Here is a 24,990-nt window from a genome sequence, read left to right as displayed (position 1 = left end):
AATGATATAGAACAGATGAGTCAGGGACATCTATCTATCTGCCAAGTTTTATCTGTCAAGTGTGAATTTTGTCAAGCGAGTCATTATCCACAAATGGGAAAACATTGAACAGTGGTAAGACTTCACCACCAAAATACTCCAAAAGCTAATCAACAACTCTGACTGTGCTACGCTAACACAATACGGAGAAAATAAAATGATTCTCATCATCGTCAACAATAGTCAACATGGTGATGTGTGTTTGATGGTCTCAGGCTGTTTAAATAACTTAAAAAGAATTGTTTTGGAGAGCCCTAGTCAAAGAGAAGTCTGCTTGAGAGGCCGTGGCATTATTACCTATACACATAGGACTTAGATTGCTTCTTTTCTTTGACAAATTAAATTATTACTTTAAAACTGTATTTTATTAATTATGGTTACCTTTGTCTAATATTAAAATAGGTTTGATGTTTAAATGTGATTATTTAAGTGTGGCTAAAAAGCAAAACGTATTTATTTCCATTTAGAAATAGATTCAGAACCACGCGGTGGCAGCATTGAGCGGAGCCCTCGTTTGCCAGCTGTCAGTGAACTGCAGAACAAGCAGCGTTAGAGCAATGAACCGCAATGGCGGTTAGGTTCCAAGCAGGCGATCTTTTCAGAGGAAAACTTGGATTTCTTTTTCTTCTCCTCCGTGCCTGTCTGGGTTCTAGTGAAGAACTTAAGTGGGATGAAAATGGCTACGTCCTCTACTGTCCCTGCATGGGTATAACTTTTATTCACAGCTTCATATCTGTGTTTTCTGCTGCTGAAATTGAACGTTTCATATTCAGAAGTTCAGAGGATGGAACCATGGGGATTTAAAAGTTTGGTTACTGAGTCTATAAATTGTGTTTTCATAAGATGGTTTCTAAATACCTCCGGTCTGGACGCGTTTCCAGGGCTCGGCTAAAAGCTGTTCGCAGTGATGGAGGAATGACGGGTTATTTTGAGAAGCGGCTGCTTGGAACTGAGAAACCTCCTGCTCTTCTCCTTCAGGTCGCTTCGGGAACCAGGCGGACCACTTCCTGGGATCTCTCGCCTTCGCTAAGATGTTGAACCGAACCTTAGCGGTCCCTCCCTGGATAGTGTACCGCCACCACACCCCGCCTTACACCAATGTAAGTACAGCTTAGAACTCCTGGAGGGTTATGAATGGATTAGGGATGAACAAACCTCCTGTTCAAAGGTCAAGTAAGGTTTCTGGAGCAGATCAAAGGTCTTCTCCTTTCTGAGCTTTTGCATCCAGATGTAAAGCTTGACTACCTGCCTTAATAAAATGGTTCTTCCACACAAAAATAAAGAACATTTAGTCTGTAATTTAAGAGACAACGTTTAAACTACTGTCATGCGTTTTATGTGAGAAATAGGCTCAACGAGCTCCATCTTAAACTACAGACCAAATGAAATCCTCAGTCATGCTATCAGCAGATGCAACTTGTTCTCATTTTTCCTTTAATTTCATTTTCCAAAACTCTTTCAGTCCATGAGCTGCATGCTTATGCAAAGTCTCTCATCTCCTGGTCACATAGCTTTAGCAGTGAGCTCAAGTGATAAGAGCTTTAGTTCACCTTTAATCTAATCCAGTCAACTATTTTTAAGAACATATTTTTAGGTTCAATTTGGGCGATATGGCTCTAAAATAAAATCAGTATTTCTTTTCTTTTCATACCAAATTTGATTTTAATCTGTTTTTCTCTACTTTTATAAAAAATGACACAGAAAGTTTTGAAATAGTTACTTTTGTTTCAGTCATCACTTCTGGGAGTCAACCTGAATTTTGAAGTCCAAATAAAAACCAGGTGTAAAGCAAGATGGCTGGCCCTGGGTGGGCTGATGTCACTCTAAACCTGCAGCCCACTCACTGGGGGCTGTGGGCCCCAGGGGGTGAAACATTAATGTTTTCCCAAAGATAAAATTGTTATACGGTCAATTTATGCTTTTTTTGTTTTTGTTTTTTTATGTTATCAAATGAAAAACCATTTCAACCTGGAGAGAAACACACAGAGAGAAAAAAAAAGGTCTTCCTGACATAAACGAATTAAAGTTCTTTGGCGCTCGGACCCCCCGGCACCACACTGGTGGTGGCGGTCGGAGAAACGGTGGAAGCTTGAAGGAGCCCGAAGCATAGAGGTGGAGAAGGAGCTGAGAGAGCACGGCTGGAAAGCAAATGAAGATTGATCGGTGATTGGCTATGATGGTGCATGGGCCGATGCGGATGAACGTTGGATGATGCAGCTGTGGCTGAAGAGTCTTCCAGTTTGAATTTCCGCCTCGGCGCCTTCATTTCTCTGAAATCTCTGATGGGACCAAAGTCATGTCATCGTGCCGCCTCGTACGGCTGAACTAAAAGGCTAACAGTGGCGTAATGCTCCTGTTCTCTCTCCTTCAGGTTCATGTTCCGTACCGGGAGTTCTTCCAGCTGGGGGCGCTGTCTGCCTACCACCGTGTGGTCAGCTTGGAGGACTTCATGGAGGCGCTCGCTCCCAGATACTGGCCCCCAGGCCAGAGGAAGGCCTACTGCTTTGAGACCGCAGCACAGCGGAGCGCAGACAGGAAGACCTGCCCTATGAAGGTCAGAGGTCATGGATACTGAATCCCAGCTAATAAACTGAACAGTAATCCATCACAGAACAGCTACATTTATACAGAGGCTACATTCAAAACAGGAAGACTCTGTTTGCTACTTTTGTGACTTCTATAGCTGAGCGGCATTTATTTTGGTGTATCATAGTAACTGGGGCACATATGCACACCACACATTTTTATTATACGTCTATAAAAGCATTTATAACTTTCCTTTCAGCCCACAACATGCAGTGCTTTGTGTTGGTACGTCACAAAACGTCCCAGTAAAACACTGGAATGATTGAAAAGGCTCTGCCTCCTGCTGCGTCGCCATCAGCATCCACCCATGTTAGTCATCAGTTTTGATGACTAATTAATAAAATTGGGCCGATATGAACAACCCGTGTTTAATTCCACCTTGTTGCATTACTAGCAATGTTAAAACACCAACTATAAAGTCTTGAAAAGGCAAACATCTAAAATTACAGACTTTTTGTTTTTGCTTCAGCTGTTTCATCCTAATTAAAGCGTCCAAATTTTTTTTATTCTTTATCCATGAAGTGTCACTTTATTCACTCAAGTTGTTAGCATGTAGAACAGTAGAAAGAGGAAGTGCTTACAGAGTTCCTGTGAATAAAACGTCAGGTGATTTCAGCCTCCCTGTGTTCACATACTCTGTTGCCTTCGTGCTTATAACCGTTTCACCAAAGAGACTCTTTAACCCTCTTTGCTATGATTATTATTAGTGTATAAAAAAATCCCCTAACAAATAAACAAACAATGCAAGTAAAACCTGGTGGCCCATCAGGCTTATATGACATTAGGGGAAACCCTGGTTACCGGTATCGACCCAAATGTCCATTTGGGTGCCTTCCTAGTGAAGTCTGGACTCACGCTTCTGCTCCGTCTCCAGGACGGGAATCCTTTCGGGCCGTTCTGGGACTACGTGGGCGTGGAGTTTGACCAGTCCATCCTGTTCGGAGGGATTTCCTTCAGCACTTATCACCAACCTCAGTGGATCAAGAAGTAAGAGCTTTGTTGTACACAAGGACAAAATCATTGATAGTGTATTAGAGCCGCTCCGGTTCAATCTAATCGTTATTTTCAGCTACATGGATTTTGATTTCCTCGTGTTGGAACAGGTTCCCGGCCTCTGAGCACCCGGTCCTGGCGCTGCCCGGCGCTCCGGCCCAGTTCCCAGTGGTGGAGGAGCATGTGGGTCTGCAGCGCTACGTGGTGTGGTCAGCCAACATGGTGAAGGAGGGAGAGGAGCACATTGCCGCCCTGCTGGTCAGACCGTATGTGGGCATCCACCTGAGGATCGGCATCGACTGGGTCAGATGATGGGAGAGGTTCTGTAGATCAGGTTCTGTAGATCAGGTTCTGTAGATCAGGTTCTGTAGATCAGGTTCTGTAGATCAGGTTCTGTAGATCAGGCTCACAGTTCATACATATTGGTGACAATATGCACATGGTTTCCTGATAAATCCCAGGCCTAATATCTGTCAGACCCGCAGCAGGTCCGGCTCTGAACCCGGCCTCTTCCTGCTTCTTCTCCAGCAAAACGCCTGCCGGCTGCTGGAGAGCGGCGACACGGGGCCTCACTTCATGGCGTCGCCGCAGTGCGTCGGCTACAACCGCCAGACGGCCCTGCCCCTTCCCATGAGCGCCTGCCTGCCCGACCTGAAGGAGATCAGCCGGACCGTGCAGCGCTGGGTGAGGAAGACCGCTGCCCGCTCTGTCTACATCGCCACCGACTCTGAGTCCCACAGCAGAGACATCGAGAAGCTCTTTAAGGGCAAGGTGGGTTGTCAAGTAGCTCAGTTGTTAGCAGCTCTGCTCCTCTTTAAATATGTCTGTTGGTTCAGAAGCCAAGCAGAGAGACGAAGTCGGGATATGATTGGTGGGGCATCCTTGATCCTCCTCTTTCACTCCTCTTTGATTTGGGGTTGTAGTTCAGGAATGACTTGAGCTTTTGAGGCGCTAAAGCTGTTCTCGATTGTAAAAACGATCCCGTTTCCACGGTTTTGCATCAAAACTGGCCAAAAATGAATAAGAGGGAAAAAAAACATCCTTCCAGAGGATTATTGATCCAGAGGATATTCACCCAAAGCCAGAATGAATATTTCTCCAGACATGCAGCGCCTCAAACAGGAAGTGAGGAAATCAGAACTTACTTAACACAGCTAGTGCAACTTGCTGCCGCCATGATTGGCTAAATTCTAAAGTTAATAACGATAAGCAGTGCAAATATTGCTCCTTCTACAGTAACACTGAACCAGTCCCTCCAGTTTTTCATGTAAAATAAACAAATTTATCCAGATTTATTAAATATTCCACAAAATTGTCAAAAAGACTGGGATTGGGTGACGCTAACTCCCACCAGTAGGTGGCAGTCAAACGTTTACACTACTAACTTCATATGTTCAGCAATGTGACAATAAACAAAAATAGAGCTTTTTAATTTCTCTAAAGAATAAAAATGTTGGTGTCCAATCTGCTTTATTTTTGTCCTTCTATTTTTAGATTTTGGAAGGGATTTGATAAGGAACAAATATTGCAAGTATTTCTAAAGTAGCACCGCAAAAATGAGTGAAACTTAAATTATACTTAAACCCTGGAAGGATTTGGTCTTTCTGTAGTCGGTTTGTCTTTCAGCACCAGCCCAGCTGTGGTCCCTCCTGCTTTTAACAGCAGTTCTCCCTGGGGTTCTCTGCAGGTGAAGGTGGTGAGCCTGCAGCCGGACTTGGCCCAAACTGACTTGTACATCTTGGGACAGGCAGACCATTTCATCGGGAACTGCGTCTCCTCCTTCTCCGCATTCGTGAAAAGAGAAAGAGACGTCCGCGGCCTGTCCTCCTCTTTCTTTGGTATTGAGACGCCGACCAACACAAAGAAAGAACCGAAACAAGAACTCTGAGCTGGGGACAAGTTCAAAGAAATAGTAAAACGGATCGTGAGGATATTTTATATGACGTGTCTCAGAGAGAGGCAGGTCCAGTTTTACGCTGAGCTGAAATGAGGAGGAAAGGCTGGGAGTTAGAGCTGCTACCTTGGGAACTGTTCTGACACGTTTTCCAGCTCCTACTGAACGTTTTCACCATCTATCTGCTGCTGCTCATTTATTTTTAAGACATCTTAGAGGCTCAGTGAACCTCTGTCCGTGATGATCGTCTGCTTTTTACGCAGAGAAAAGCGGCATAAACCAGGACCAAGCACTAGTTGGAACGTTGAGGACAGCATCCTTCAAGACTCATTTAAGTTTTGAGTTCACACCAGTATGAAAACGATTTGTAATTAGCCTTTTTTTAATCAATAAATCAGTATTCTAAGAATGTTTTTTTTTTTCATCACATTCATTTAAAGCTCAAAGTTCAGTATCATCAGCTGATTTCCTGAGACGAAAGCAAGAAGATTTTGCCAACATTTCAAACAAGTCACATGTTTTTCAAAGAGACCTTCATATTTTATTTAATAAGTAGATTCCATCAGCTGACATAAGGTTTTAGTTGCTGAAAGTTAATGGCCATCATGTCGGTTATGGAGCATCAGCACTAGAAAAATCAGTTCTAAATCTATTTGCGTACATAGGCAGTGTTAAAATAATGGAAGCGAGCCAAAGCTAAGCCGACAGTTAAAACCTGCATGAAGAAACCCCCAACCCCTATTCTTCAAAACAAAAAAGGCCAAATATTTGTGCATGCTAAGATATTAAAGGTATAAAGAAAAAAAGGTCAAACAGCCCAGCATTGCCCCAGAGTCCTAACTAAAACATGCTAGCTGATTACTAGCATGTTGTAGGTACATCCATTGACCAAATCAGTAATCAAGACTTAATCACTTTTTTTTTTTTTTTTTTTTTTGAAATCTCTTTATTCATTTCATTCAATACAAAGAAAAAAATTCAATACAAAGAAAAAAAAATAATTTAAAAATGAAATGAAAGGTAGCAGAAAGAAGAAAATAATCTTAGAATATCTGCCCCTTTTTCTCAACTATGGATCAAAACAACAAAAAACAAAAAAAAAAACTAAAAATTTTTTTATTTGTCTTATGTGACAAAAAAAGAAAACAAAGGAAGAACAAAGAAACAAGGTCAATCATCAATCTCAACTGAACAATACTATACTTTGACTTTATACTATTTCATACTTCTTCAAAAAAACAATCTTTAACATTCTTTTAAACATGTGTAATGATTTAACATTTTTAACATCGTTTTGCAGGTCGTTCCACAGTTTGACTCCTTGTATCGAAGTACATCGTTCTTTCAAACAAGTTCTGAATTTAGGTTTCTTAAAAACCTAATATTTTTAAGAAACCTAAATATATTTAAAACCAAATATCCATCGCAATGTACTTTTGAAGTAACTGATAAAAATTAAATAGTGAAACTTATCTGTGTTAGTCTCATTCAGAATTAGAAATCTGACCAATAATTCTACCAATATTATGTAGCTCAGTTATCACTCTTTAATATGGGGGAAGCTGGCTAACCTTTGACCTAATCCTAAACTTTAAGCATCTTTGAAACAATGGGAGGGGCTACTTTAATTTCTATTCTCACCTTTTAGTTTGTAGAAAACATGACTTCATTTCAAGCCCTGACACATCTTGGTGAAATTATTTATTGGGTGCAAATATAAAATACACAGATTCCTTAGTCAACCACACAGACAACAGAGCCTGGGTATGGGGCGGCCTACACATTGTAACAGATCCTCCACCTAAAGGGGGAAAAGGAAAAACCAATCACTTCAGATCTCTGCACTCATTTTGTTTAGCAAAGGAAAAAATTAAAACTGAACAGTTTCTAGAAAGTTTGTGTTGATGGAAGCGAACAAACTATAACAAAAGGGGGGAAAAAGTCAAAGAAAAAACTATTAGGAGATGGAAACATAAGCTGAAAATGACAGTTTATGTATGTATCTGTCTATGTAGCCCAATGGCCAGATGTGCTCAACATCCAGAAAACAGAAGTTAGATTTGGTATTCCATAATATGATCAGTCAATCTGAAGAAGTCCCTGAAAAGGCCGTCAGACTGTTTCCTCAACCCTTGCAGTCACAGCTATCTACCATTCTGACAGCTTTTAACACACTCATTTGCAATAGTTTGGCATTTAGAACTAGGGGTGCATCAATTGTAGTTTTCTGGCCAATCAAGATCTTTAAAAAGTCTGATCTGCTGATGCTGATTTGGCTGACCCCATATTTTTTGTCTGAAAAGTTGCTAAATATAGCAAACAAAATCTGTAAGCTGGTCCCAGAGGGGTGACTATCAACCGCACGTGTGCAGACGTGAGCTGGTGACCGGTCTGTCAAGCCATCTACCACAGCAGAGCAAAACGGGGCAGTGATTTTCAGACCTTTGAAAATGTAAAGATTGGTTACATCTGCAAGAAAGATTACAGATAAACCAAAAATTAAGAAAATCTGGGCTGATTTATCGGTTACATTATGCACCGCTTTAGCCACGTCCTGTATTCATGAGAAAAGCCAAAAAAAAAAAAGCATTAACACACAATGAAGAAAGTTCTCCCAGCCAGGATTTGGACCAAGAAGCTTTGTGCTGCTGTGATGCTGTAGGCGTCTGCAGGGCCGGATTTAGGAGGATGGGGGCCCCTGGGCTGGAGTCAGGATGGGGGCCCCTGGGCTAGAGTAAAAAAAAAATATATATATATAAATATATATATGTTTTGTTTTGTTTTAGAGGATGAGCAGAAAATGACCAGACAGTAAGTTTTGACAACCTACAACTTTAATAAGCCAGTTGTCACAAACTACAAACAACTCTGAACTCTTTTCTAGAAAGACTAAACCACATGTTGGGGTTGAAACTAGAATATGATGCTTGCATCACAAAATAAAATCACTGAATAGTTATTGTTGCCTGGACTTCAACACAAACTATAAAACAGATTGAGTGCAAGAAAGTGCAATGCTCAAATATACTTTTACAAAGCAAAGCGAGTAAAACAATATTTATACAAATATCCCCAGCATTTACAAGTTCATATAAGTACAAGTGGAATATATCAAAACTCAAACTGTTTCTTTGGTTTTAAAGTTCTTGGTAAATAGTGGAGGAAATAAATGTCAAAAAAGTGCTTCTCTGCCAGTCAGACAGAACATGGATATAAACAATATCTTCTAGAAAAAAGAGATCAGGCATACTGTAGTTTTCAGAAAATATCCTGACCCAGGTAAGTCCAAAGTGCTGCCCTCTGAAGGATTTTTTAAAGTTTAGGCATTTGCTTTCAGTTGCGTGCTTCCAGTCACTGAAACCAGTTTCAAAGTTTGACTGAGTATTAGCATTGCTGAAAAATGCAAAACAAAATGCAGCTCCGTGGATGGAGAGTAGAGCAGCCACGGTCTTCGATATACTCACCATTTAACATCTTGCGTTTAAAGTGAGATTTGGAGAAGTGACGCTTTTGATGCTTGTACACCCGTTCTGATGCTTGAAAGCCAACATTCATATTTTGACAGCTCTCCGGTCCTCGCTCAGCCCAGTAAGCTCACGGACTCGTCAATTTCCCCCAAATGCGCCGGATCGGTACTGTACGGATCCACAGTCGCTTTCCATCTGCGGAAGAAGATCCCGCTTCCACCGACTCTGACTCCACAGACGCCAGTCCAGCCACCGACTCAGTCACGGTTAAAGGTTCTGGCGGGATCTTAGTGCCGGTGTTAGCATAGCTAAGGGTTTGAGGAGCGGGGATAATGAGGTTTCTGCTCCATCTCCGCTAACAGGTTTAAAAAAGCCTGTCAGTTTAGGCATTTTGATTGTCGCCTCTTTGGCGCGATGCTCTTTTCTTTTCTCTTCCTTCTTTTCTGCCCGCTGTCATATTTTCGGTTGTCCGCCATTGTAAAATAATATTCCCTTGACGCTCCTCCTCCCCAATGCGTAAGATGCGCCAAAAGTGGACCAATAACAAGCAAGCATTCAAGACGGACGTTTGCCAGAACAAATTGGAACATTTTTCATCGGTGCTGTCAAAATCATGCAGTGATTGATTAAATTCTGACACTATCCATTCACAAAATATAAAACATCCTTGGGGCCCCGAAATGCGGGGAGCCCCGGGCTGCAGCCCCAGTAAGCCTGCTAAATCCGGCCCAGCATATATATATGTATATATCAGACCATAGACCAAACGTCTGACAAGCATTTGGTCTGACGCTTGTCAGACCAAACAAGCTTGTGTTCTTTGTTTGTGCCTTTAGTAAACTGGAAATAAAAGTATTGTAATTTGTAGGTTTTAGGAGTACATTGGCTCATTAGTCATTAGAAGTGAAAGCTTAAAAATTGAATGATGAAAATGAAAATAAAGTGGTTATGGTTCTCATGCAACTGAAACTGAAACACCAAACTTTGGTTTCAGAAATAGTTGAAGTCAAATCTGTCTGGTTGTTCTGAATACTGGACTGTAGTTCTTTGGAAATGAAATTCTTGTGATGTGAAAGCAGCAAAGAAAATGTAATGCTGAAAAATTCCTTCCTCTTCCCACTTAATTTGTTTCACTTTAGAGGCACAACCTTTTTTATTATTTATTTATTTATTTATTTATTTATTTATTTATTTATTTATTTATTTATTTATTTATTTATTTATTTATTTATTTATTTATTTATTTATTAATTAATGTTATGTGCGGAAACCGGAGCCGGTTTCGCACAGCCGCCCCTGTCGCGTCCCCCTCCTCCGCCCTGCACCACACTCGGCTACGACCTCAGATCAGACGAGACGACCCGCAGAATTTAAGCATATTAATAAGTGGATGAAAAGAAACTAACAAGGATTCTTACTGAAGTCCTTACTCCTGTCAGGGAGCAACACGAGCAAAATCAAGACACATTTTTACAACAGACAGAGATGCTGCTGCGGAAACAATAATTCCAGAAGAAGAGACTGCTGTCATTGAGGCAGAGAATCGTGACATCAATCGTGAATTTTATAACATCTCTTTGGCCAATCTGAGGAAACTGATGAGGTAACAGAGAGTACATCATTGGGCTTGTCATTCTCAGAAACTGAGGACGATGTGTTTGACAAATATCGGCAAGACCAACGGATCCCTTCTGAGCCTATTTGTTCGACTTGTTTATTAGAGATCAAGTTCTTCAGATGAATTAAGACAAGATGATAGAGTCCAGGAGACCCAACAGGTCAGGCGGCGGACCATGCGTTTTGAAGTCACTCAGCTGGACGAACCCACCATGATGAGGCTCCAGTGCCTTTAGCTGTTAGGCGTCGCCTTCCAAGTGTTTGCCGTTCTTCAGCGTATTTACTAAAATATTGTAGCGGTTAGAGGGTGCTGTTATGTTGTTATGTGTTTTCCCATGAAGCTTAGCGGCAGAGAAGAGAGCGAACCATGAGCGAAAAGGCTATCTGTCCGAATGAAAAGACCTGTTAACCCGTTAACCATAATTCTGCTGGAGATGTCTCGATACAGCAGTCCCACCCACTCTACAAACCTCCCGGTGGGTGTCATAATTAAATATGCATGGCATATATATGTACCCAAAAGCAGGGCCGGATTTAGGAGGATGGGGGCCCTGGGCTGGAGTCAGGATGGGGCCCCTGGGCTAGAGTAAAAAAAAAATATATATATATAAATATATATATGTTTTGTTTTGTTTTAGAGGATGAGCAGAAAATGACCAGACAGTAAGTTTTGACAACCTACAACTTTAATAAGCCAGTTGTCACAAACTACAAACAACTCTGAACTCTTTTCTAGAAAGACTAAACCACATGTTGGGGTTGAAACTAGAATATGATGCTTGCATCACAAAATAAAATCACTGAATAGTTATTGTTGCCTGGACTTCAACACAAACTATAAAACAGATTGAGTGCAAGAAAGTGCAATGCTCAAATATACTTTTACAAAGCAAAGAGTAAAACAATATTTATACAAATATCCCCAGCATTTACAAGTTCATATAAGTACAAGTGGAATATATCAAAACTCAAACTGTTTCTTTGGTTTTAAAGTTCTTGGTAAATAGTGGAGGAAATAAATGTCAAAAAGTGCTTCTCTGCCAGTCAGACAGAACATGGATATAAACAATATCTCCTAGAAAAAGAGATCAGGCATACTGTAGTTTTCAGAAAATATCCTGACCCAGGTAAGTCCAAAGTGCTGCCCTCTGAAGGATTTTTTAAAGTTTAGGCATTTGCTTTCAGTTGCGTGCTTCCAGTCACTGAAACCAGTTTCAAAGTTTGACTGAGTATTAGCATTGCTGAAAATGCGGCATGCAAAACAAAATGCAGCTCCGGTGGATGGAGAGTAGAGCAGCCACGGTCTTTCGATATACTCACCATTTAACATCTTGCGTTTAAAGTGAGATTTGGAGAAGTGACGCTTTTGATGCTTGTACACCCGTTCTGATGCTTGAAAGCCAACATTCATATTTTGACAGCTCTCCGTCCTCGCCAGCCCAGTAAGCTCGCACGGACTCGTCAATTTCCCCCAAATGCGCCGGATCGGTACTGTACGGATCCACAGTCGACTTTCCATCTGCGGAAGAAGATCCCGCTTCCACCGACTCTGACTCCACAGACGCCAGTCCAGCCACCGACTCAGTCACGGTTAAAGGTTCGGGCGGGATCTTAGTGCCGGTGTTAGCATAGCTAAGGGTTTGAGGAGCGGGATAATGAGGTTTCTGCTCCATCTCCGCTAACAGGTTTAAAAAGCCTGTCAGTTTAGGCATTTTGATTGTCGCCTCTTTGGCGCGATGCTCTTTTTCTTTCTCTTCTTTTCTGCGCCCGCTGTCATATTTTCGGTTGTCCGCCATTGTAAAATAATATTCCCTTGACGCCCTCCTCCCCAATGCGTAAGATGCGTCAAAAGTGGACCAATAACAAGCAAGCATTCAAGACGGACGTTTGCCAGAACAAATTGGAACATTTTTCATCGGTGCTGTCAAAATCATGCAGTGATTGATTAAATTCTGACACTATCCATTCACAAAATATAAAACATCCTTCGGGGCCCCGAAATGCCGGGGGCCCAGGCTGCAGCCCCGTAAGCCCCTGCTAAAATCCGCCCAGCATATATATATGTATATATCAGACCATAGACCAAACGTCTGACAAGCATTTGGTCTGACGCTTATCAGACCAAACAAGCTTGTGTGCTTTCTTTGTTTGTGCCTTTAGTAAACTGGAAATAAAAGTATTGTAATTTGTAGGTTTTTAGGAGTACATTGGCTCATTAGTCATTAGAAGTGAAAGCTTAAAAAATTGAATGATGAAAATGAAAATAAAGTGGTTATGGTTCTCATGCAACTGAAACTGAAACACCAAACTTTGGTTTCAGAAATAGTTGAAGTCAAATCTGTCTGGTTGTTCTGAATACTGGACTGTAGTTCTTTGGAAATGAAATTCTTGTGATGTGAAAGCAGCAAAGAAAATGTAATGCTGAAAAAATTCCTTCCTCTTCCCACTTAATTTGTTTCACTTTAGAGGCACAACCTTTTTTTATTATTTATTTATTTATTTATTTATTTATTTATTTATTTATTTATTTATTTATTTATTTATTTATTTATTTATTTATTAATTAATTAATTAATTAATGTTAACGGGCTCCGGCCCGGTTTCCGCACAGCCGGAAACCGGTTGTGCTGCGTCCCCCTCCTCCGCCCTGCACCACACTCGGCTACGACCTCAGATCAGACGAGACGACCCGCAGAATTTAAGCATATTAATAAGTGGATGAAAAGAAACTAACAAGGATTCTTACTGAAGTCCTTACTCCTGTCAGGGAGCAACACGAGCAAAATCAAGACACATTTTTTACAACAGACAGAGATGCTGCTGCGGAAACAATAATTCCAGAAGAAGAGACTGCTGTCATTGAGGCAGAGAATCGTGACATCAATCGTGAATTTTATAACATCTCTTTTGGCCAATCTGAGGAAACTGATGAGGTAACAGAGAGTACATCATTGGGCTTGTCATTCTCAGAAACTGAGGACGATGTGTTTGACAAATATCGGCAAGACCAACGGATCCTTCTGAGCCTATTTGTTCGACTTGTTTATTAGAGATCAAGTTCTTCAGATGAATTAAGACAAGATGATAGAGTCCAGGAGACCCAACAGGTCAGGCGGCGGACCATGCGTTTTGGAAGTCACTCAGCTGGACGAACCCACCATGATGAGGCTCCAGTGCCTTTAGCTGTTAGGCGTCGCCTTCCAAGTGTTTGCCGTTCTTCAGCGTATTTACTAAAATATTGTAGCGGTTAGAGGGTGCTGTTATGTTGTTATGTGTTTTCCCATGAAGCTTAGCGGCAGAGAAGAGAGCGAACCATGAGCGAAAAGGCTATCTGTCCGAATGAAAAGACCTGTTAACCCGTTAACCATAATTCTGCTGGAGATGTCTCGATACAGCAGTCCCACCCACTCTACAAACCTCCCGGTGGGGTGTCATAATTAAATATGCATGGCATATATATGTACCCAAAAGCAGGGCCGGATTTAGGAGGATGGGGGCCCCTGGGCTGGAGTCAGGATGGGGGCCCCTGGGCTAGAGTAAAAAAAAAATATATATATATAAATATATATATGTTTTGTTTTGTTTTAGAGGATGAGCAGAAAATGACCAGACAGTAAGTTTTGACAACCTACAACTTTAATAAGCCAGTTGTCACAAACTACAAACAACTCTGAACTCTTTTCTAGAAAGACTAAACCACATGTTGGGGTTGAAACTAGAATATGATGCTTGCATCACAAAATAAAATCACTGAATAGTTATTGTTGCCTGGACTTCAACACAAACTATAAAACAGATTGAGTGCAAGAAAGTGCAATGCTCAAATATACTTTTACAAAGCAAAGCGAGTAAAACAATATTTATACAAATATCCCCAGCATTTACAAGTTCATATAAGTACAAGTGGAATATATCAAAACTCAAACTGTTTCTTTGGTTTTAAAGTTCTTGGTAAATAGTGGAGGAAATAAATGTCAAAAAAGTGCTTCTCTGCCAGTCAGACAGAACATGGATATAAACAATATCTCCTAGAAAAAAGAGATCAGGCATACTGTAGTTTTCAGAAAATATCCTGACCCAGGTAAGTCCAAAGTGCTGCCCTCTGAAGGATTTTTTAAAGTTTAGGCATTTGCTTTCAGTTGCGTGCTTCCAGTCACTGAAACCAGTTTCAAAGTTTGACTGAGTATTAGCATTGCTGAAAATGCGGCATGCAAAACAAAATGCAGCTCCGGTGGATGGAGAGTAGAGCAGCCACGGTCTTCGATATACTCACCATTTAACATCTTGCGTTTAAAGTGAGATTTGGAGAAGTGACGCTTTTGATGCTTGTACACCCGTTCTGATGCTTGAAAGCCAACATTCATATTTTGACAGCTCTCCGGTCCTCGCTCAGCCCAGTAAGCTCGCACGGACTCAAATTTCCCCCCAATGCGCCGGATCGGTACTGTACGGACCCACAGTCGTCTTTCCATCTGCGGAAGAAGATCCCGCTTCCACCAACTCTGACTCCACAGACGCCAGTCCAGCCACCGACTCAGTCACGGTTAAAGGTTCTGGCGGGATCTTAGTGCCGGTGTTAGCATAGCTAAGGGTTTGAGGAGCGGGATAATGAGGTTTCTGCTCCATCTCCGCTAACAGGTTTAAAAAGCCTGTCAGTTTAGGCATTTTGATTGTCGCCTCTTTGGCGCGATGCTCTTTTCTTTTCTTCTCTTCTTCTTTTCTGCGCCCGCTGTCATATTTTCGGTTGTCCGCCATTGTAAAATAATATTCCCTTGACGCTCCTCCTCCCAATGCGTAAGATGCGTCAAAAGTGGACCAATAACAAGCAAGCATTCAAGACGGACGTTTGCCAGAACAAATTGGAACATTTTTCATCGGTGCTGTCAAAATCATGCAGTGATTGATTAAATTCTGACACTATCCATTCACAAAAATATAAAACATCCTTCGGGGCCCCGAAATGCGGGCCCGGGCTGCAGCCCGCGTAAGCCCCTGCTAAAATCCGCCCAGCATATATATATGTATATATCAGACCATAGACCAAACGTCTGACAAGCATTTGGTCTGACGCTTGTCAGACCAAAACAAGCTTGTGCTTTCTTTGTTTGTGCCTTTAGTAAACTGGAAATAAAAGTATTGTAATTTGTAGGTTTTTAGGAGTACATTGGCTCATTAGTCATTAGAAGTGAAAGCTTAAAAAATTGAATGATGAAAATGAAAATAAAGTGGTTATGGTTCTCATGCAACTGAAACTGAAACACCAAACTTTGGTTTCAGAAATAGTTGAAGTCAAATCTGTCTGGTTGTTCTGAATACTGGACTGTAGTTCTTTGAAATGAAATTCTTGTGATGTGAAAGCAGCAAAGAAAATGTAATGCTGAAAAAATTCCTTCCTCTTCCCACTTAATTTGTTTCACTTTAGAGGCACAACCTTTTTTTATTATTTATTTATTTATTTATTTATTTATTTATTTATTTATTTATTTATTTATTTATTTATTTATTTATTTATTTATTTATTTATTTATGGAGCCCGGATTCCGCACAGCCGCCCTCCCGTCGCGTCCCCCCCCTCCTCCGCCCCGCACCACACTCGGCTACGACCTCAGATCAGACGAGACGACCCGCAGAATTTAAGCATATTAATAAGTGGATGAAAAGAAACTAACAAGGATTCTTACTGAAGTCCTTACTCCTGTCAGAGCAACACGAGCAAAATCAAGACACATTTTTACAACAGACAGAGATGCTGCTGCGGAAACAATAATTCCAGAAGAAGAGACTGCTGTCATTGAGGCAGAGAATCGTGACATCAATCGTGAATTTTATAACATCTCTTTGGCCAATCTGAGGAAACTGATGAGGTAACAGAGAGTACATCATTGGGCTTGTCATTCTCAGAAACTGAGGACGATGTGTTTGACAAATATCGGCAAGACCAACGGATCCCTTCTGAGCCTATTTGTTCGACTTGTTTATTAGAGAGATCAAGTTCTTCAGATGAATTAAGACAAGATGATAGAGTCCAGGAGACCCAACAGGTCAGGCGGCGGACCATGCGTTTTGAAGTCACTCAGCTGGACGAACCCACCATGATGAGGCTCCAGTGCCTTTAGCTGTTAGGCGTCGCCTTCCAAGTGTTTGCCGTTCTTCAGCGTATTTACTAAAATATTGTAGCGGTTAGAGGGTGCTGTTATGTTGTTATGTGTTTTCCCATGAAGCTTAGCGGCAGAGAAGAGAGCGAACCATGAGCGAAAAGGCTATCTGTCCGAATGAAAAGACCTGTTAACCCGTTAACCATAATTCTGCTGGAGATGTCTCGATACAGCAGTCCCACCCACTCTACAAACCTCCCGGTGGGGTGTCATAATTAAATATGCATGGCATATATATGTACCCAAAAGCAGGGCCGGATTTAGGAGGATGGGGGCCCCTGGGCTGGAGTCAGGATGGGGCCCCTGGGCTAGAGTAAAAAAATATATATATATAAATATATATATGTTTTGTTTGTGTTAGAGGATGAGCAGAAAATGACCAGACAGTAAGTTTTGACAACCTACAACTTTAATAAGCCAGTTGTCACAAACTACAAACAACTCTGAACTCTTTTCTAGAAAGACTAAACCACATGTTGGGGTTGAAACTAGAATATGATGCTTGCATCACAAAATAAAATCACTGAATAGTTATTGTTGCCTGGACTTCAACACAAACTATAAAACAGATTGAGTGCAAGAAAGTGCAATGCTCAAATATACTTTTACAAAGCAAAGCGAGTAAAACAATATTTATACAAATATCCCCAGCATTTACAAGTTCATATAAGTACAAGTGGAATATATCAAAACTCAAACTGTTTCTTTGGTTTTAAAGTTCTTGGTAAATAGTGGAGGAAATAAATGTCAAAAAGTGCTTCTCTGCCAGTCAGACAGAACATGGATATAAACAATATCTCCTAGAAAAAAGAGATCAGGCATACTGTAGTTTTCAGAAAATATCCTGACCCAGGTAAGTCCAAAGTGCTGCCCTCTGAAGGATTTTTTAAAGTTTAGGCATTTGCTTTCAGTTGCGTGCTTCCAGTCACTGAAACCAGTTTCAAAGTTTGACTGAGTATTAGCATTGCTGAAAATGCGGCATGCAAAACAAAATGCAGCTCCGGTGGATGGAGAGTAGAGCAGCCACGGTCTTTCGATATACTCACCATTTAACATCTTGCGTTTAAAGTGAGATTTGGAGAAGTGACGCTTTTGATGCTTGTACACCCGTTCTGATGCTTGAAAGCCAACATTCATATTTTGACAGCTCTCCGGTCCTCGCCAGCCCAGTAAGCTCGCACGGACTCGTCAATTTCCCCAAATGCGCCGGATCGGTACTGTACGGATCCACAGTCGTTTTCCATCTGCGGAAGAAGATCCCGCTTCCACCGACTCTGACTCCACAGACGCCAGTCCAGCCACCGACTCAGTCACGGTTAAAGGTTCTGGCGGGATCTTAGTGCCGGTGTTAGCATAGCTAAGGGTTTGAGGAGCGGGATAATGAGGTTTCTGCTCCATCTCCGCTAACAGGTTTAAAAAGCCTGTCAGTTTAGGCATTTTGATTGTCGCCTCTTTGGCGCGATGCTTTTTTCTTTCTCTTCCTTCTTTTCTGCGCCCGCTGTCATATTTTCGGTTGTCCGCCATTGTAAAATAATATTCCCTTGACGCCCTCCTCCCCAATGCGTAAGATGCGTCAAAAGTGGACCAATAACAAGCAAGCATTCAAGACGGACGTTTGCCAGAACAAATTGGAACATTTTTCATCGGTGCTGTCAAAATCATGCAGTGATTGATTAAATTCTGACACTATCCATTCACAAAAATATAAAACATCCTTGGGGCCCCGAAATGCCGGGGCCCCGGCTGCAGCCCGGTAAGCCCTGCTAAAATCCGGCCCAGCATATATATATATGTATATATCAGACCATAGACCAAACGTCTGACAAGCAATTGGTCTGACGCTTTTCAGACCAAACAAGCTTGTGTGCTTTCTTTGTTTGTGCCTTTAGTAAACTGGAAATAAAAGTATTGTAATTTGTAGGTTTTTAGGAGTACATTGGCTCATTAGTCATTAGAAGTGAAAGCTTAAAAAATTGAATGATGAAAATGAAAATAAAGTGGTTATGGTTCTCATGCAACTGAAACTGAAACACCAAACTTTGGTTTCAGAAATAGTTGAAGTCAAATCTGTCTGGTTGTTCTGAATACTGGACTGTAGTTCTTTGGAAATGAAATTCTTGTGATGTGAAAGCAGCAAAGAAAATGTAATGCTGAAAAAATTCCTTCCTCTTCCCACTTAATTTGTTTCACTTTAGAGGCACAACCTTTTTTTATTATTTATTTATTTATTTATTTATTTATTTATTTATTTATTTATTTATTTATTTATTTATTTATTTATTTATTTATTTATTTATTTATTTATTTATTTATTTATTAATTAATTAATTAATTAATGTTAACGGGCTCCGGCCCGGTTTCCGCACAGCCGGAAACCGGTTGTGCTGCGTCCCCCCTCCTCCGCCCTGCACCACACTCGGCTACGACCTCAGATCAGACGAGACGACCCGCAGAATTTAAGCATATTAATAAGTGGATGAAAAGAAACTAACAAGGATTCTTACTGAAGTCCTTACTCCTGTCAGGGAGCAACACGAGCAAAATCAAGACACATTTTTTACAACAGACAGAGATGCTGCTGCGGAAACAATAATTCCAGAAGAAGAGACTGCTGTCATTGAGGCAGAGAATCGTGACATCAATCGTGAATTTTATAACATCTCTTTTGGCCAATCTGAGGAAACTGATGAGGTAACAGAGAGTACATCATTGGGCTTGTCATTCTCAGAAACTGAGGACGATGTGTTTGACAAATATCGGCAAGACCAACGGATCCCTTCTGAGCCTATTTGTTCGACTTGTTTATTAGAGAGATCAAGTTCTTCAGATGAATTAAGACAAGATGATAGAGTCCAGGAGACCCAACAGGTCAGGCGGCGGACCATGCGTTTTGGAAGTCACTCAGCTGGACGAACCCACCATGATGAGGCTCCAGTGCCTTTTAGCTGTTAGGCGTCGCCTTCCAAGTGTTTGCCGTTCTTCAGCGTATTTACTAAAATATTGTAGCGGTTAGAGGGTGCTGTTATGTTGTTATGTGTTTTCCCATGAAGCTTAGCGGCAGAGAAGAGAGCGAACCATGAGCGAAAAGGCTATCTGTCCGAATGAAAAGACCTGTTAACCCGTTAACCATAATTCTGCTGGAGATGTCTCGATACAGCAGTCCCACCCACTCTACAAACCTCCCGGTGGGGTGTCATAATTAAATATGCATGGCATATATATGTACCCAAAAGCAGGGCCGGATTTAGGGAGGATGGGGCCCCTGGGCTGGAGTCAGGATGGGGCCCTGGGCTAGAGTAAAAAAAAAATATATATATATAAATATATATATGTTTTGTTTTGTTTTAGAGGATGAGCAGAAAATGACCAGACAGTAAGTTTTGACAACCTACAACTTTAATAAGCCAGTTGTCACAAACTACAAACAACTCTGAACTCTTTTCTAGAAAGACTAAACCACATGTTGGGGTTGAAACTAGAATATGATGCTTGCATCACAAAATAAAATCACTGAATAGTTATTGTTGCCTGGACTTCAACACAAACTATAAAACAGATTGAGTGCAAGAAAGTGCAATGCTCAAATATACTTTTACAAAGCAAAGCGAGTAAAACAATATTTATACAAATATCCCCAGCATTTACAAGTTCATATAAGTACAAGTGGAATATATCAAAACTCAAACTGTTTCTTTGGTTTTAAAGTTCTTGGTAAATAGTGGAGGAAATAAATGTCAAAAAGTGCTTCTCTGCCAGTCAGACAGAACATGGATATAAACAATATCTCCTAGAAAAAAGAGATCAGGCATACTGTAGTTTTCAGAAAATATCCTGACCCAGGTAAGTCCAAAGTGCTGCCCTCTGAAGGATTTTTTAAAGTTTAGGCATTTGCTTTCAGTTGCGTGCTTCCAGTCACTGAAACCAGTTTCAAAGTTTGACTGAGTATTAGCATTGCTGAAAATGCGGCATGCAAAACAAAATGCAGCTCCGGTGGATGGAGAGTAGAGCAGCCACGGTCTTTCGATATACTCACCATTTAACATCTTGCGTTTAAAGTGAGATTTGGAGAAGTGACGCTTTTGATGCTTGTACACCCGTTCTGATGCTTGAAAGCCAACATTCATATTTTGACAGCTCTCCGGTCCTCGCTCAGCCCAGTAAGCTCGCACGGACTCGTCAATTTAACCCCAAATGCGCCGGATCGGTACTGTACGGATCCACAGTCGTCTTTCCATCTGCGGAAGAAGATCCCGCTTCCACCGACTCTGACTCCACAGACGCCAGTCCAGCCACCGACTCAGTCACGGTTAAAGGTTCTGGCGGGATCTTAGTGCCGGTGTTAGCATAGCTAAGGGTTTGAGGAGCGGGGATAATGAGGTTTCTGCTCCATCTCCGCTAACAGGTTTAAAAAAGCCTGTCAGTTTAGGCATTTTGATTGTCGCCTCTTTGGCGCGATGCTCTTTTTCTTTTCTCTTCCTTCTTTTCTGCGCTCCGCTGTCATATTTTCGGTTGTCCGCCATTGTAAAATAATATTCCCTTGACGCTCCTCCTCCCCAATGCGTAAGATGCGTCAAAAGTGGACCAATAACAAGCAAGCATTCAAGACGGACGTTTGCCAGAACAAATTGGAACATTTTTCATCGGTGCTGTCAAAATCATGCAGTGATTGATTAAATTCTGACACTATCCATTCACAAAATATACCCCGGCTGCAGCCCCGTAAGCCCTGCTAAAATCCGGCCCAGCATATATATATGTATATATCAGACCATAGACCAAACGTCTGACAAGCATTTGGTCTGACGCTTGTCAGACCAAACAAGCTTGTGTGCTTTCTTTGTTTGTGCCTTTAGTAAACTGGAAATAAAAGTATTGTAATTTGTAGGTTTTTAGGAGTACATTGGCTCATTAGTCATTAGAAGTGAAAGCTTAAAAAATTGAATGATGAAAATGAAAATAAAGTGGTTATGGTTCTCATGCAACTGAAACTGAAACACCAAACTTTGGTTTCAGAAATAGTTGAAGTCAAATCTGTCTGGTTGTTCTGAATACTGGACTGTAGTTCTTTGGAAATGAAATTCTTGTGATGTGAAAGCAGCAAAGAAAATGTAATGCTGAAAAAATTCCTTCCTCTTCCCACTTAATTTGTTTCACTTTAGAGGCACAACCTTTTTTTATTATTTATTTATTTATTTATTTATTTATTTATTTATTTATTTATTTATTTATTTATTTATTTATTTATTTATTTATTTATTTATTAATTAATTAATTAATTAATGTTAACGGCTCCGGCGGTTTCCGCACACAGCCGGAAACCGGTTGTGCCTGCGTCCCCCTCCTCCGCCCCGCACCACACTCGGCTACGACCTCAGATCAGACGAGACGACCCGCAGAATTTAAGCATATTAATAAGTGGATGAAAAGAAACTAACAAGGATTCTTACTGAAGTCCTTACTCCTGTCAGGGAGCAACACGAGCAAAATCAAGACACATTTTTTACAACAGACAGAGATGCTGCTGCGGAAACAATAATTCCAGAAGAAGAGACTGCTGTCATTGAGGCAGAGAATCGTGACATCAATCGTGAATTTTATAACATCTCTTTTGGCCAATCTGAGGAAACTGATGAGGTAACAGAGAGTACATCATTGGGCTTGTCATTCTCAGAAACTGAGGACGATGTGTTTGACAAATATCGGCAAGACCAACGGATCCCTTCTGAGCCTATTTGTTCGACTTGTTTATTAGAGAGATCAAGTTCTTCAGATGAATTAAGACAAGATGATAGAGTCCAGGAGACCCAACAGGTCAGGCGGCGGACCATGCGTTTTGAAGTCACTCAGCTGGACGAACCCACCATGATGAGGCTCCAGTGCCTTTAGCTGTTAGGCGTCGCCTTCCAAGTGTTTGCCGTTCTTCAGCGTATTTACTAAAATATTGTAGCGGTTAGAGGGTGCTGTTATGTTGTTATGTGTTTTCCCATGAGGCTTAGCGGCAGAGAAGAGAGCGAACCATGAGCGAAAAGGCTATCTGTCCGAATGAAAAGACCTGTTAACCCGTTAACCATAATTCTGCTGGAGATGTCTCGATACAGCAGTCCCACCACTCTACAAACCTCCCGGTGGGGTGTCATAATTAAATATGCATGGCATATATATGTACCCAAAAGCAGGGCCGGATTTAGGAGGATGGGGGCCCCTGGGCTGGAGTCAGGATGGGGGCCCCTGGGCTAGAGTAAAAAAAAAATATATATATATAAATATATATATGTTTTGTTTTGTTTTAGAGGATGAGCAGAAAATGACCAGACAGTAAGTTTTGACAACCTACAACTTTAATAAGCCAGTTGTCACAAACTACAAACAACTCTGAACTCTTTTCTAGAAAGACTAAACCACATGTTGGGGTTGAAACTAGAATATGATGCTTGCATCACAAAATAAAATCACTGAATAGTTATTGTTGCCTGGACTTCAACACAAACTATAAAACAGATTGAGTGCAAGAAAGTGCAATGCTCAAATATACTTTTACAAAGCAAAGCGAGTAAAACAATATTTATACAAATATCCCCAGCATTTACAAGTTCATATAAGTACAAGTGGAATATATCAAAACTCAAACTGTTTCTTTGGTTTTAAAGTTCTTGGTAAATAGTGGAGGAAATAAATGTCAAAAAAGTGCTTCTCTGCCAGTCAGACAGAACATGGATATAAACAATATCTCTAGAAAAAGAGATCAGGCATACTGTAGTTTTCAGAAAATATCCTGACCCAGGTAAGTCCAAAGTGCTGCCCTCTGAAGGATTTTTTAAAGTTTAGGCATTTGCTTTCAGTTGCGTGCTTCCAGTCACTGAAACCAGTTTCAAAGTTTGACTGAGTATTAGCATTGCTGAAAATGCGGCATGCAAAACAAAATGCAGCTCCGGTGGATGGAGAGTAGAGCAGCCACGGTCTTTCGATATACTCACCATTTAACATCTTGCGTTTAAAGTGAGATTTGGAGAAGTGACGCTTTTGATGCTTGTACACCCGTTCTGATGCTTGAAAGCCAACATTCATATTTTGACAGCTCTCCGGTCCTCGCTCAGCCCAGTAAGCTCGCACGGACTCGTCAATTTCCCCCCAATGCGCCGGATCGGTACTGTACGGATCCACAGTCGTCTTTCCATCTGCGGAAGAAGATCCCGCTTCCACCGACTCTGACTCCACAGACGCCAGTCCAGCCACCGACTCAGTCACGGTTAAAGGTTCTGGCGGGATCTTAGTGCCGGTGTTAGCATAGCTAAGGGTTTGAGGAGCGGGGATAATGAGGTTTCTGCTCCATCTCCGCTAACAGGTTTAAAAAAGCCTGTCAGTTTAGGCATTTTGATTGTCGCCTCTTTGGCGCGATGCTCTTTTTCTTTTCTCTTCCTTCTTTTCTGCGCTCCGCTGTCATATTTTCGGTTGTCCGCCATTGTAAAATAATATTCCCTTGACGCTCCTCCTCCCCAATGCGTAAGATGCGTCAAAAGTGGACCAATAACAAGCAAGCATTCAAGACGGACGTTTGCCAGAACAAATTGGAACATTTTTCATCGGTGCTGTCAAAATCATGCAGTGATTGATTAAATTCTGACACTATCCATTCACAAAAATATAAAACATCCTTCGGGGCCCCCGAAATGCCGGGGCCCCGGGCTGCAGCCCCGGTAAGCCCCTGCTAAAATCCGGCCCAGCATATATATATGTATATATCAGACCATAGACCAAACGTCTGACAAGCATTTGGTCTGACGCTTGTCAGACCAAACAAGCTTGCTTTCTTTGTTTGTGCCTTTAGTAAACTGGAAATAAAAGTATTGTAATTTGTAGGTTTTTAGGAGTACATTGGCTCATTAGTCATTAGAAGTGAAAGCTTAAAAAATTGAATGATGAAAATGAAAATAAAGTGGTTATGGTTCTCATGCAACTGAAACTGAAACACCAAACTTTGGTTTCAGAAATAGTTGAAGTCAAATCTGTCTGGTTGTTCTGAATACTGGACTGTAGTTCTTTGGAAATGAAATTCTTGTGATGTGAAAGCAGCAAAGAAAATGTAATGCTGAAAAAATTCCTTCCTTCCCACTTTAATTTGTTTCACGTTAGAGGCACAACCTTTTTTTATTATTTATTTATTTATTTATTTATTTATTTATTTATTTATTTATTTATTTATTTATTTATTTATTTATTTATTAATTAATTAATTAATTAA

At 41.0% G+C, this 24,990-nt stretch overlaps 1 protein-coding gene across 1 annotated transcript; it reads left to right on the top strand.

Annotated features, from left to right (window-relative positions):
- The first annotated feature begins 517 nt into the window (after positions 1–517).
- pofut1 (protein O-fucosyltransferase 1) lies at positions 518–5,921 on the top strand. Its single transcript, XM_044128282.1, has 7 exons — positions 518–745; positions 1,018–1,139; positions 2,411–2,593; positions 3,500–3,612; positions 3,729–3,921; positions 4,147–4,389; positions 5,306–5,921. Exons 1-7 carry the CDS (start codon positions 607–609, stop codon positions 5,504–5,506), a joined length of 1,194 nt encoding a protein of 397 aa, XP_043984217.1. The 5' UTR covers positions 518–606; the 3' UTR covers positions 5,507–5,921.
- Positions 5,922–24,990: the final 19,069 nt, after the last annotated feature.

Source organism: Gambusia affinis, linkage group LG01 (assembly GCF_019740435.1).
Source record: "Gambusia affinis linkage group LG01, SWU_Gaff_1.0, whole genome shotgun sequence".
NCBI lineage: Eukaryota > Metazoa > Chordata > Actinopteri > Cyprinodontiformes > Poeciliidae > Gambusia > Gambusia affinis.
This window is presented reverse-complemented; position numbering and strand designations above follow the sequence as displayed.

Excerpts from the sequence above, each read along its gene's own strand:
- pofut1 (XM_044128282.1), top strand. The coding sequence starts at position 607 with ATGGCGGTTAGGTTCCAAGCAGGCGATCTTTTCAGAGGAAAACTTGGA. Across the intron at positions 1,140-2,410 it reads ACACCCCGCCTTACACCAAT|GTTCATGTTCCGTACCGGGA; the intron begins GTAAGTACAGCT and ends TCTCTCCTTCAG. Across the intron at positions 3,613-3,728 it reads CAACCTCAGTGGATCAAGAA|GTTCCCGGCCTCTGAGCACC; the intron begins GTAAGAGCTTTG and ends GTGTTGGAACAG.